General features: G+C 38.4%; 1 protein-coding gene across 10 annotated transcripts in view; it reads right to left on the minus strand.

Moving 5' to 3' along the window:
- The window catches only part of RAB6A (RAB6A, member RAS oncogene family), an 88,274-nt gene that overhangs the window by 25,022 nt on the left and 48,727 nt on the right, over positions 1-14,525 (minus strand). The window contains exon 7 of one of the 10 annotated variants that reach the window (XM_049714280.1): positions 3,653-5,766. The exons of 6 other annotated variants lie outside the window; for them this stretch is intronic. In XM_049714280.1, coding sequence (XP_049570237.1) covers positions 5,704-5,766 — 63 coding nt within the window. In that variant the 3' untranslated portion in view covers positions 3,653-5,703. Of the gene's footprint in view, positions 1-3,652; positions 5,767-5,828; positions 6,073-12,799; positions 13,065-13,860; positions 13,888-14,525 lie in introns of those variants that run through there. 3 more of the 10 variants (XM_049714279.1, XM_033405679.2, XM_049714283.1) reach the window with 3 other exon arrangements.

Below are 14,525 nucleotides of genomic sequence, written 5' to 3' on the forward strand. Positions count from 1 at the left end.
CTTAAAATTGCAGAATGCTTACTTGAACATCAGAAACTGTGCACGATCAAAGATCATGTGGTTGTGTAAATTACCATCAATCAAATCAATGTAAGATTAATTGTATAAAGGTGGGTCCATTTGGATTAATATATGAATACTCAGTTTCAAATACAGATCAGCACTCTAGGGCTTCCCTGGTGGCGCAGTGGTTGAGAGTCCGCCTGCCGATGCAGGGGACACGGGTTCGTGCCCCGGTCCGGGAAGATCCCACATGCCGCGGAGCGGCTGGGCCCGTGAGCCATGGCCGCTAAGCCTGCGCGTCCGGAGCCTGTGCTCCGCACCGGGAGAGGCCACAACAGAGAAAGGCCCGCGTACCGCAAAAAAAAGAAAAAGAATAAATGCTGCAATAATTAATGTCTGTAAAAGCTGTTAATTTTATGAACAAAAATAACTTAAAATTTACAAAGGCAAAATGAACACAGAAATAGGTTAATATAGTGCATTAGATAACTTTAGGAAGAATATTATGCCCTTTCAAAACTAGCAAGTGTTTATAATTAATTAATGCATGCAAAGTTGGACAATAATTCTAATCTTTTTGAAGTTTTTATATAATAGTATTAGATAATGAATTAAAAACAGAATGTCAACTTTGTCAGCTCAAAATTTTATGCATCAGGAAAAGTTTAACACCCATTAAAAATCACTTTTCATCCAGAGATAAAGAATATAGAGTATGAAGGAAAAACACATTTTATAGACAATAAGAAAGCCTGAAAAAAAATGTGTTCCCCCTCCAACATCAACTGAAAACAACCATCTATTTAGTACTGCAAACCAGCAATAAGTATAGTGACTACTGGAATAATCTAGCAGCTGACAATGCGGCACTAAACCAAATCTTGTATCCCAGAAATTCGTTCTATAATGGTGATATTCAGTTTTGGCCGCAATGATTTTCAGGAATGGTTAGGTAGTCCAGACCGACTGGAGCACACAATATTTAAAAGGATTAGAATGAAGCTATATATATATATATATATATATATATATATATATATATATATATATACACACACACACACACATATATTGAAAGCCAGACTAAGAAAGACCTGCAAAGAATATGGACTTCATCTGGCAAAGGAAGGCACTAAAAAAAGCAGTGTGCATAAAGACTTCTTTCAATAATTCCAGTGTATTACTATGACTACAAAGACATACAAATCACATATTGAAAGCAAAAGATATTAAGGTGAGGTGGCTAAAACCTAAAAGGTGAAGTGTTTACATTCTGGGTAGGCCACTTATGTGACAGGTCATCTTTCTGTTTTTCAATTTTCTCATCTGTAAAATGGGCTTAAGATAATAGTACACTTAACTGACTAGATTACTGTGAAAATTAAGGGAAATCATTATGTAAAATGCTTAGGGCTGATCTTCTACATAGAAACTCTTTCATATACAGTAGCTCTCTTCCTATCAGAATTGAGTATCAGTCACAATAACCCATGGTCCTGTGGGCTAAGGGAACAGAATATTTTGAAATTCTGCAAGAATTGTAGGACTACAGCAAAGCACCAATAGGCATAAAATCCTGCTTTAAGAAACTATGTAAAACTGACAGGAAAAATGTGGGGGGGTTGGGAGAGATCATCTGAAAATATTAAAGCAGAACTGAAATGTTCTTACTTAGGAAAATCCAGAAATCCTCCCCAAGATCTCATCGCTTGCTCGGACATGAAATATTTATTAAACTGCCTACTTGTTCAAGATACATAATCTTTCTGGCTTCTAAGAATATTTTATTATGGGCTAGCTTAGAAATTGAAATTTTTTTTTCATGGGGGAGGCATAGGGAAGGTCTGTTTACCTTCTGTGAAAATAGAATGAGGTTTACAAGTTTTGAGGTTTTTTAAAAAATTAAAGTAAGTTCTAGTTAGTGAAAAGTACATAACTAATGAGGTCTTTCAGGGAGGGTATTGTTAGAGTTACACCCATCTATCTATTCTCATAATATAACACAGGAATATCCTCCCCTGCTCCCAGCTCAATCTGTCTAGCTGATAGATCCTTCAGGATCCATTCCCTGATAACTCTGAGAAAAACCTCCCTACCCCATTCCCAGATTTCTTCAATCCCATCATCTTCCAATATAATTAAACACTTCTATATATTCCAAGAGCATCCTGCATTTCTTTTTTTTAAATATATTTATTTGTTTGCTTATTTATTTATTTATGGCTGCATTGGGTCTTCGTTGCTGTGCGCGGGCTTTCTCTAGTTGCAGTGAGCAGGGGCTACTCTTCGTTGCGGTGCATGGGCTTCTCATCGCGGTGGCTTCTCTTGTAGCGGAGCACGGGCTTCAGGTGCGGGGGCTTCAGTAGTTGTGGCACGTGGACTCAGTAGTTGTGGCTCACAGGCTCTAGAGCGCAGGCTCAGTAGTTGTGGCACACGGGCTTTGCTGCTCTGTGGCATGTGGGATCTTCCTGGATCAGGGCTCGAACCAATGTCCCCTGCACTGGCAGGCAGATTCTTAACCACTGCGCCACCAGGGAAGTCCCCTGCATTTCTTCTTTCAGAGCTTTTATTACACTGATTATAATGGCCTATTTACCTCCCAGTCTTTCCCTCTAGACTTTAACCACTGGAGGACAAGGCTCATATTTCATCTTTGTTATCCTAGTACCTGACATGCAGTAGATATTCTTGAAAATGTTAGTTGTAACAATGGCTAATGCACGTGAAAACACATCAGAAAGCACACAGTGCAGTACAAATAGTTGATTAGTACCTTTATCCACTGGCTTCTTTGAGTTCACTTCCATCTGAATTCTCAGATAATTCTTAATATTTTTTGGCCGCGCTGCACAGTATATGGGACCTTAGTTCTCCAACAAGGGATCAAACCTCGCCCCCTACACTGGAAGCATGGAGTCTTAACCACTGGACTGCTAGGGAAGTCCCTCAGATAATTCTTTAGGCATGACTATCCATAATACTATTTAGCAGATGATCACAGATTTGAGAAAGCCTTTTTTTTTTTTTTTTTTTTTTTGGCGGTACGCGGGCCTCTCGCTGCTGTGGCCTCTCCCGCTGCGGAGTACAGGCTCCGGACGCGCAGGCCCAGCGGCCATGGCTCACGAGCCCAGCCGCTCCGCGGCACGTGAGATCCTCCCGGACCGGGGCACGAACCCGTGTCCCCTGCATCGGCAGGCGGACTCTCAACCACTGTGCCACCAGGGAAGGCCAAGCCTGTTTTTTTAAATCAAGTAAAAGAAAAATTAGCAACACTTATGCCCATTGACTCCTCCCGACCCCAGAAAACAGGAAACAAAAGAAATCAATGTACTCAGTTTCTTGTAGAAAAAGGAATTATAAAAGGAATTTTAAATTTACATGCAGAGTGACAGTGAAGGAAAACGCTGATAAACTTCAACTAGATGGAAAAACAAATGCCACTGAATCTCTCCAATCAAATATGAAAAAGGATTTTTTAAAAACAAAGATTCAATTAACACAAGCAAATATAATGGGAGGAAACAACAATTAAGAGGGACCAGAACAGGGACTTCCCTGTTGGTGCAGTGGTTAAGAATCCGCCTGCCAGTTCACGCGGGTTCGATACCTGGTGGGGAAGATCCCACATGCCGAAGAGCAACTAAGCCCGTGCACCAGAAAAAACTACTGAGCGCGCGTGCCACAACTACTGAAGCCCGCGCACCTAGAGCCCGTGCTCTGCAACAAGAGAAGCCACTACAGTGAGAAGCCCGCGCACCACAAGAAGAGTAGCCCTGCTCACCACAACTAGAGAAAGCCTGCGTGCAGCAATGAAGACCCAATGCAGCCAAAAAATAAAATAAATACATAAATTAATTAAAAAAAAAAAAGAGGGACCAGAACATTAACTGGTAGATCTGAGAAATACACACTTTTTTTTTTTGCCACACTGCGCGGCTTGTGGGATCTTAGTTCCCTGACGGAATCTAACCTGTGCCTCCTGCAGTGGAAGTGCAGAGTCCTAACCACTGGACCGCCAGGGAATTCCCCAGAGAACTATACACTCAAAGAAAGCAACAAGCCTCCATTATCTACAAAATTAAATATATTCGACACGGAAGAGTAAATGGGTTAACATGACCCCATAGGTCCCCCCACTCTTTTATTTTTACCTTTGAGAATTAGAACTAAATACTTCAGGAAAGCTTTCTTGAAAGGTTATGTGTGAAGTCCTTCCTTCAAGACCAGTAGTTCTCAACACCTATAGTGCATTGGAATTACCCAGGAAACTTAAAAACAAGCAAAACACCAGATGCTTGGGTCCCACCCCCAAAGACAGATTCAACTAGTTTGGGTGGGGCTAGGTCCTTAGTACATTTCATTTAAAATTCTCCAGATGAGGGACTTCCCTGGTGGTCCAGTGGTTGATTCCACGCTTCCACTGCAGGGGGCACAGGTTTAATCCCTGGTCGGGGAACTAAGATCCCTCAAGACCCGCGGTGTGGCCAAAAACAACAAAAACCCCCAAAATCTCCAGATGATTCTAATGTGCTGTGAGGGTGCTGTAACAATAATCTGTAAGGAGTGTGAAGTAATCAATCAAATCATGTAGGCAAGAAAAAAGGTAATACTGAATGCTTAACTTTACATATTTTCTCATCATAATCCTTGCAGTAACTTGTGAGGAAGGTATTAATATCTCCATTTTATAGAAATCTAAGGCTAAAGAGAGTATTTGCCATCCACCAAATGAATAGCAGAGCCGAGATTCTAAAGTTCATATTTTTCCTACTACCTTATGTTGCCTAGTATAAATGGAAATTCTTTCTATATGGAAAGCACCGTGGAAAGGGCTGTGTGAAGAAACAGCTAACAATCTTGGGAAGAGGAATTTGCTTTGTGAAACACTATTATGATATACAAAAATCACAGACATAAAAATTTAATCAATGTATTTGAAAAATTTGGTGCTCCCTCAAAATATTTCAATTAAATTATTGGGTTGGCCAAAGGTTCGTTCGTTTTCTTCCGTAAGATGGCTCTGGTAGCACTCAGTTGTCTTTAACTTCATTCGAAATAATTTTGTTAGATTTTATATGACAGCTGTCATATCAGCGTGCATTTAAAAAAAGACATCAAAATTGGTGAATTTTTGTGTAGCCATTTTAATATTGAAGATGGAAGGAAAAGAGCAATATTTTTGGCATATTATGCTTTATTATTTCAAGAAAGGTAAAAATGCAACTGAAACGCAAAAAAAGATTTGTGCAGTGTATGGAGAAGGTGCTGTGACTGATCAAACATGTCAAAAGTGGTTTGCGAAGTTTCGTGATGGAGATTTCTCCCTGGACGATGCTCCATGGTCGGGTAGACCAGTTTAAGTTGATAGCGATCAAATCGAGACATTAATTGAGAACAATGTTACACCATGCAGGAGAGAGATGACACACTGAAAATATCCAATTAAAGCACTGAAAATCATCTGCACCAGCTTGGTTATGTTCATCGCTTATGTGTTTGGGTTACACATAAGTTAAGCAAAAAAAACCTTCTTGACCATATTTCTCCATGCAATTCTCTATTGAAATGTAATGAAAACATTCCATTTTTAAAACAAATTGTGACGGGCGATGAAAAGTGGATACTGTACAATAATGTGGAAGGGAAGAGATCGTGGGGCAAGTGAAATAAACCACCACCAACCACACCAAAGGCTGGTCTTCATCCAAAGAAGGTGATGTTGTGTACATGGTGGGATTGGGGGTCCTCTATTATGAGCTCCTTCTGGAAAACCAAACGATTAATTCCAACGAGTACTGCTCCCAATTAGACCAACTGAAAGCAGCACTCGACGAAAAGTGTCCAGAATTAGTCAACAGAAAATGCACAATCTTCCATCAGGATAATGCAAGACCACATGTTTCTTTAATGACCAGGCAAAAACTCTTACAGCTTGGCTGGGAAGTTCTGATTCATCTGCCGTATTTACCAGACATTGCACCTTCAGATTTCCATTTATTTTGGTCTTTCCAAAATTCTCTTAATGGAAAAAAAATCCTTGGAAGACTGTAAAAGGCACCGGGAACAGTTCTTTGCTCAAAAAGATAAAAAGTTTTAGGAAAACAGAATTATGAAGTTGCCTGAAAAATGGCAGAAGGTAGTGGAACAAAACGGTGAATACTTTGTTCAATAAAGTTCTTGGTGAAAATGAAAAATGTCTTTTATTTTTATTTAACAACCAAAGGCACTTTTGGCCAACCCAATAAAAGAATCAATTTTACTAACTTATACTATACTTAGGACATCCCAAAATGGGCCAAAAAATGCTTTACAAAAGCCAAGTTCTATCCTTACATAAATATATGTAAGACAGGAAGGAAAAAACTCTAGGGGTTTAAGTTGTTTTAAATAATTATTAAAGGAAAACCCATATTTTAAATGCCAATGATATGCTAAAAGAGGCTTCTGCTATATTAGAAATGACAGAGGACTAACTATGGGGCCAGTACATTTGGTAATGTTTTTTTTAAAATCCTCTCACTTGGATTAACTGAATATCCACTTCCTATAGGCATTCTGGGGCATCCTTCTCAGGATGCTTACCAGAATATTTTCTTTTCCTGGAAAAATGGTATCAATTCCACTCTAACCTCCAGGTGTATGGTATTTTACTTGTAATTTCTAAGGAGAAATAGGCATATTTAAGTTGCAGTGACAGCTACAGGAATTAGCTCTGGGGATGATGACAAGCTGAATATTGGCTCTCCATAGAAACTTTCAAGTTGAATATTTTGGGCTATGATTTTAGGTATTTAATTTAAAGGGGTAAAATGAAGATTTCAAAGTAAAATCATTGTTGCTACCAGTTCTTACCTTTATTATAAGATTAACTAAGTACTTTATAAGCAAGAGGATATTCCATTCTTCAAAGAGTAAGCTAAGTTAATCAGTTCCATCAACATACAGAAAATTTTCCATTATGAAAGTTGTCTTTGTACTGTAAGGGCAGGGAGTGTTTTATACACCACAATTCTCATATGATGAGTGCTCAGTATTTGTTAACTTTGATTTTTTGCTAGATCTCTATTTTAATTTTGGTAGCCTAGCATTTCTTAAATGAAAGATTATTTTATTACTGTTTTTTTCTCTTTTTTTTGCAATCAGCTCTTAATGGATCTTTTTGCCTTCCACCCTTACCCTTTTACAGCCTATTTTTCACAGAGCTGCCAGTGATTTCTTTTAAATCCTAAATCAGAACATGTCAAATCTCTGATTAAAACCTTCCAACAGCTTCCTATCTTACTCAGAATAAAAGCCTAGAGCCTAAATCCTTGCTACAGCCTACATGGACTTAGACCTCTGTCCCCTAGAACTATCCCTCTGTAAGCTTATTTCCTAACACTTGCCCCCCTCCCTCACTCCACTCTAACTGAACCAGCCTTACTATTCCTTAAACATGCCAAGTACCTTTGAACTTGTTGTTGCACTTGATGCTTGGAATGTTCTTCCCTAGATACATAAACAACTTACTTCCTCAATTCCTTTAGATCTCTGTTCAAATATCACCTTATCAGACAGTCTTTTCCTGATTACCTTTTACAAAACATCAATATCTTAACCCTTTCACCAGTACTCTTTATCTCCCTGACCTTACTTTTACTTTTCTCCACAGCACTTATAACCTCATGAAGTATTATATTTTCATTTATGGCCTAACTTTCCATACTAGAATGTAAACTTCATAATGGTATGGACTTAGGATATTTTGCTCACCATTGTATATCCACTGCCTATAACGTAACAGAACTAGGCATGTAGGAGGTGATCAACAAATATCTGATGAGTGAATTGACTTAATAAGAGCATGGTCAGGGACTTCCCTGGTGGTCCAGTGGGAAAGAATCTGTCTTACAATGCAAAGGAAGTGGGCTCGATCCCAGGTCAGGAAACTAAGATCCCATATACCGCGGGGCAACTAAAGCCTGCGTGCCACAAATACTGAGCACACGTGCCTCAACCAGAGCCTGCGTGCCTTAAACTACAGAGCCCACACACCCTGGAGCCTGCGTGCCACAACTAGAAAGAGAAAATCCGCATGCCACAACTAGACAGAAGCCTGCGCGCCACAACAAAAGATCCTGCATGCCTCAACGAAGATCCCGCATGCTGCAACTAAGACCCAATGCAGCCAAAAATAAATAAATAAATAATCTTTAAAAAATAAAATAAAAAAAGAGCGTGGTCAATATAATAATTTCTCATTCAACCAGTTCATGTTCACCATGTATGTGGCTTCCTGACATTTAGTGATATTAAAGTCCTACTGTGTTAGGGATATAAAGCACAAAAGGATAAATTAGGGGTATAGATAAACATTACATATTGTATGTAAACTGCCTGGTAGGAAGACAACAAAGAAATGTCTTAAAGTTAATATTTATGACATAATATTTATACAATGCATAGTAGGTCATTTGTATTATGTATTAATTTCTCTTCTTCCTTGGAGTATCATCTTATCTATACAAATCAAATATACACCTCAAGGGTTTAGCTCTTTTGTTGTAGCTTTTTTTAAAAATAAATAATCTTTATTATTATTATTTTTAAATATTTATTTGGTTGCATGGGCTCTTAGTAGTGGCAGGCAGGCTCCTTAGTTGTGGCTGGTCAGCTCCTTATTTGTGGCTTGCAGGCTCCTTATTTGTGGCATGCAAGCTCCTTATAGTTGAGGCATGTGAACTCTTAGTTGTGGCACACATGTGGGATCTAGTTCCCTGACCAGGGATCGAACCCAGGCCTCCTGCACTGGGAGCAGGGAGTCTTACCCACTGCGCCACCAGGGAAGTCCCTTTTGTGGCATTTTTAAACAAAGCCTTCCTTGATCATCCTTATTGTATATGATCTTATTCATTTCTGCAACAAATATACCTCCTTGTGCCAGCATTCATTTTACATCTCAAAAATTACTGTGGATCTTACTATCTTGTAGCATTTGCTATGCATTTATCATGTACTATCTACCTTTCACTGCATAATTTTCATGAGAATGTAATTCTTCTCTTCAACTATAAGTTTTTTTGAAGTCAAGAACCATATTTTACATAACTTTATGCTCTCCAAAGAACCTACAGTGGTCTTACATATTGTAGGCACTTGATACGGGTGGAATAAGGTATGTGATAAAGTATAAGATTAAGACCTGCTATGAGCCAAGAACTGTGGTTGACATGGGATTCAGTGGTGTAGGAAAGACACCATCCCTACCAATGCTTAAAATAAATATGTTTTCTCAGCAGGTATAAAATAATTTTCATTCACGCGCGTGCACATACACACACGACTCCACTGTGAATGGTACACAAGTTTTCACTGACTTGTTAGTGCTGATGCCCATCAGCTACCATTAATTTCTCGCAAAGTCCTCCCTTCTCTTTCAAACGAATCTTTTTCTTCTGATAAGCACGGATGATTTTAGAAGTTAAAGATCAAGGAGCATTTCAGTTCCTATTCCATTTTCCAGTACTGTAAAATTAGAGAATATAATAAGGGTGACACCCACACACTAAATACTTCATTAAAAGAATGTACTAATTCTCAGATGAAAAATGAGTTGGAGCCTTAAATAATCACCTTATCATTACCATTTCCTTCAGCAATTTAAACACCAGACAACTTTCATAAAGAAAGCAATATTATTGCTTTTTTAAAAACAAATTTAGAAAAATAAAGGGTAAATTTTTCTTAGGCTGTCTTTTAATGAAATATTGAAAGGATAAAAATCATTATTTAAATATCCTATATACTACAAGTGATCATGTTAGATTATTATTATATATTCTAGTTCTAACCCTGATAGCTTTTATTTAAAAACTACAAAATATTCTTTAAGACAGAAACAAGATTTTAGGGTTAAATGCTTAAAGCAGACTAAAGGGCAAAAGGTTTTAATCAAAGAACATCTTTAAATAATAAGAAAAAGTAGCCATATTGGGTAGGAATAAATTTGTTTTATTTTAAGCCAAAGTTCTCAGGCATTAAGGTCCAATTACTTGAACCACGGTTAGACATTAAATGATGCATTAGTGAAATCTCTCCTAGAATTGTTTAAAAAGGAAAAAGAGCAATAGAGAAAGCCCATTTTAAGCTTTTATTATATATATTATAATCTAGTACATGAGGGAGTGGGGAGGAGGAATCCAATTAGCAGAAAATTAAAAAGACATCTCTGTACATGTAAAGTACAGCTAGATGGTACCTTCAGTACTGATATACATGTCTTATATACAGAAAGACTTCTGTGTACCTCTTGGTGAACAGCATGATTTTGTCAAATAAAATAAGTACAATGCACAATCATCAAAAGTAACTGCATTTTGCAGACACATGGCTGAACAAACATACACAATGCTTACTTAACAGCTCGTAAGACTGTGACTCTCAATGTTTTCCAAGAGTGTGACTGGACTGTAAATTTTACCTGGTAAATTTTTGAATACTAGCACCATTTCTGAATTATGACTGACCTACAACAAAAACTCAAAAGGGGGCTTCCCTGGTGGCGCAGTGGTTAAGAGTCCGCCTGCCGATGCAGGGGACACGGGTTCATGCCCCGGTCCGGGAAGATCCCACATGCTGCGGAGCGGCTGGGCCCCGTGAGCCATGGCCGCTGAGCCTGCGCGTCTGGAGCCTGTGCTCCGCAACGGGAGAGGCCACAACAGTGAGAGGCCCGCGTACCGCAAAAAAAAAAAAAAAAAAAAAAAACCTCAAAAGGAATTTGAGATTATTTCTTCATAATCACTTCTGTTGATATGTGTTACTCACTGACCAAATAATTTAATTCAAAAACCTACTTACATTAACCTTAGATAAGCAATAACATACAGAATTCAGGAATTCTGTATGGAATTGTGGAACAAACTGGTCTTCTATATTAAATAAAACTAAGTATGTACATGCTAAATAGTCTCAGTTATTTCATTTATCAGATATTTTAATTTTTACCCCATAATTTCAATACAGACTCCAGTGTTGGTAACAGCAGAGTAGTGTATACAGGACTAACACTCTTGCAGATAGCATTTACTAACTGTGGACAACAACTATTTGAAGGCTCTCAAGAGCAACAAAAAGCAGGTACAAACTAGGAGGAATTCACACTAGAAGGGAACCCACACTCACTGGGTGAGGGTCACCTTTATACAGGTTTTCCCAAGAGCCAATCCTAGTTTGAACAATATGGGGTGGTTAGAACTCAAGCAGAAAACTAGAGTTTTACAGGTTTGAGGTGTCAACTGACTACCAGAGTGGCTGTATTAAGGAAGAAAATAACAAAAAGGAGGGAGCCAAGAGTAGGAGCCCTAATATCTACACATAAAATTCCTGCAAATCCTCAGTTACCTCTTTAATGGTACATATGTAGGAGAGATTCCAAGGAGCCCATCTGAAAGCAACAGCTAGAAGGCTGAAAGAAATGAGCAGAGATTTCAGCTACTGCCTGCTCCAGGTATACAGTTTAGAGTTTCAATCCCACCAAGATAGAAAAGCTTGATAAACATCTCAGGCTTTCTATAGATCCACGCAAACAATGCGTAACTTCAAGACTCCACAAGTCCATGGTGATCAGCCAGCAATATAACAACCTGCCATAATACAACCCCAGAATTTAGCAGAGAAAAATAACAGAAACCAGAGTCTCTACGCATACACAATGCCAACCATACAACCAAGAATTACTAGATACACATAAAAAACCAAACCAAAACAAAACAAAAACCGCAGAAAAATCTAACCTAGAGGCAAGAGAAAAAGTAAATAGCCAATAGAAATACACTCTGAATTGACCCAGATGTTGGAATTAGCAGACAAGAATTTCAAAGCAATTACTGTAAATATGTTCAAGAACTCGAAGGTAACAATGACCATAATGATTGAACAGATGGGGAATTCCGACAGAGAAATGGAAGTTTTAAGAAATAAATGAAAAAAATCTAGGACTGAATTACAATATCTGAAATAATAAATTTACTGGATGGACTTAACAGTTTAAATATGGCAGAAAAAGGATCAGTGAACTTGAAGACACATCAATAATAATTCCTAACCTGAAAAAAAAAAAAGAGAGGGAAAAAGTATCAAAAACAATGAGCAAAAGCCTCAGTGACCAGGGGGCATGGGTAATATCAAGCCATCTAACAGATGTGCCACTGGTATTCCAGAAGAGAAAAGAAGAAAATGAGGCAGAAAAAATACTTTAAAACAACACATTAGGGCTTCCCTGGTGGCGTAGTGGTTGGGAGTCCGCCTGCCGATGCGGGGGACACGGGTTTGTGCCCCGGTCCGGGAAGATCCCACATTCCGTGGAGCGGCTGGGCCCGTGAGCCATGGCCGCTGAGCCTGCGCGTCCAGAGCCTGTGCTCCGCAGTGGGAGAGGCCACAGCAGTGAGAGGCCCGCGTACCACACACAACAACAACAACAACAAAAAAACACATTACAGGGACTTCCCTGGTGGCGCAGTAGTTAAGAATCTGCCTGTCAATGCAGGGGACAGGGGTTTGAGCCCTGGTCCAGGAAGATCGCACATGCCGCAGAGCAACTAAGCCTGTGCGCCACAACTACTGAGCTTGCGCTTTAGAGCCCGCGACCCACAACTACTGAGCCTGCATGCCACAGCTACTGAAGCCTGTGAGCCTAAAGCCTGTGCTCTGCAACAAGAGAAGCCACCGTGATAAGACGTCCGCGCACCACAACGAAGAGTAGCCCCCGCCTGCCACAACTAGAGAAAGCCCATGTGCAACGAAGACCCAACACAGCCAAAAATAAATAAATAAATAAATAAATTTATTTTAAAAACACACAAAAAACCACAACACATTACAGACAGAGAATGATATAAATTAGAGTTCCCTTCTCATTAAAATCAATGGAATCCAGAAGACAATCGAAAGGCGTCTTTAAAGTACTGGAAGAAAAAAATCTGTCAACCCCAAATTCAAAAACTAGCAAAATGTTCTTCAAAATTATTCTTCAAATGGCCTTTTGGAGTATGTGAAAGCAGAGAGCATTTATCACCAGGATACCCCTATAAGAAACAGTAAAGAAAGTTATTTTGGCTAAAGAAAAATACCAGGTGAAACTCAGATCTATAATTAGGAATGAAGAGCACTGGAAATGATAAATATATGGATAAAGAGAAAAGATTATCTTTTTTCTTCTCTTAATTACTGTTTAAAGGAAAAATTAAAATGTTTATTATGGAGGTTTATAATATATGTAAATATAAAATGTGACAATAACACGAAGGACAGTGTGCATTATTTCACATGAAATGGTATAATATTAACTCTAGTTTAACCCCTAAGCATCCACTAAAAAGGTTATGAAAAAATTTAGCTAAAGATCAAAAGAGGAATTAAAACACAATATAAAAATATCTGATTAAGACAAAAATGAAAGAGGGACAAGCAGAAAACAAAGAACAAATGGTAGACATAAGTCCTAATACATTAAATCTAAATAAACCAAACACTCCAATTAAAAGGCAGAGACTTTCAGACTGGAGGAAAAAAAAGGAAGTTCCAACCATGTGCCATCTACAAGAGACCCACTTTACAAAGAAAAAGATATACCATATGAACAATAAGCAATTAGAGAGCTGGTGTGGCCATATTAAGATCAGATAAAGAAAAGGAATATTATTAGAGATAAAGAGCAGTATTTTTTAACATTAAAAAAGTCAACACATTAGGAGGACAGTTAACAATGCTAACATGTATGCACCCAAAGACAGAACTTCAAAACACATGAAGTAAAAGTTGACAGAACTAGGGAATTCCCTGGTGTCCAGTGGTTAGGATTCCGTGCTCTCACTGCCAAGGGCCTGGGTTCAATCCCTAGTCCAGGAACTAAAATCCCACATGGCGAAGGAAAAAAAGAAGAAAGCTGACTGAACTATATACAAAACACATGATACAAATATTGTTGTTGTGGATTTTAATACCCCCTTCTCAGTAACTAATTGAACTACCCTCCAAAATTACTAAGGCTATCTAAGACTTGAACAAGGCTATCAACTGTGTTATCTAAGATTTGACCTCATTTATATTATTTATAGAATGCTGTATCTGACAACTGCAGAAAGACATTCTTTTCCAGCGCACATGGAACATTCATCAAGACAGGCCACATGTTAGACCATAAAACAAGTCTCAATAAATTACAAATGACTGAAATGTTACAGAGTATATTCTCTGATCACAACAGAATTAAATTAGAAGCCATAACAATGAACAGTATACTAGGAGGAGGGAATTAGTGACAATTCAGTATTACTTACATATGTTTCAAGGCAAAGAGAGATGGGACGACCAAAAATGAAAACAATATAGAGAATTTTTCATAAAGCTCTACTTATTCAGTTTCAAGGATTTTACTTTACCCCTCTACTGGTAATGTAGAATTAAAAAAATAATTTATTGGAAGGTAAATCCTATAAATCTGGGACCACTACTCTATATGACACGTAGCCCTGAAGAATTAAGCA

Source organism: Orcinus orca, chromosome 8 (genome assembly GCF_937001465.1).
Source record: "Orcinus orca chromosome 8, mOrcOrc1.1, whole genome shotgun sequence".
NCBI lineage: Eukaryota > Metazoa > Chordata > Mammalia > Artiodactyla > Delphinidae > Orcinus > Orcinus orca.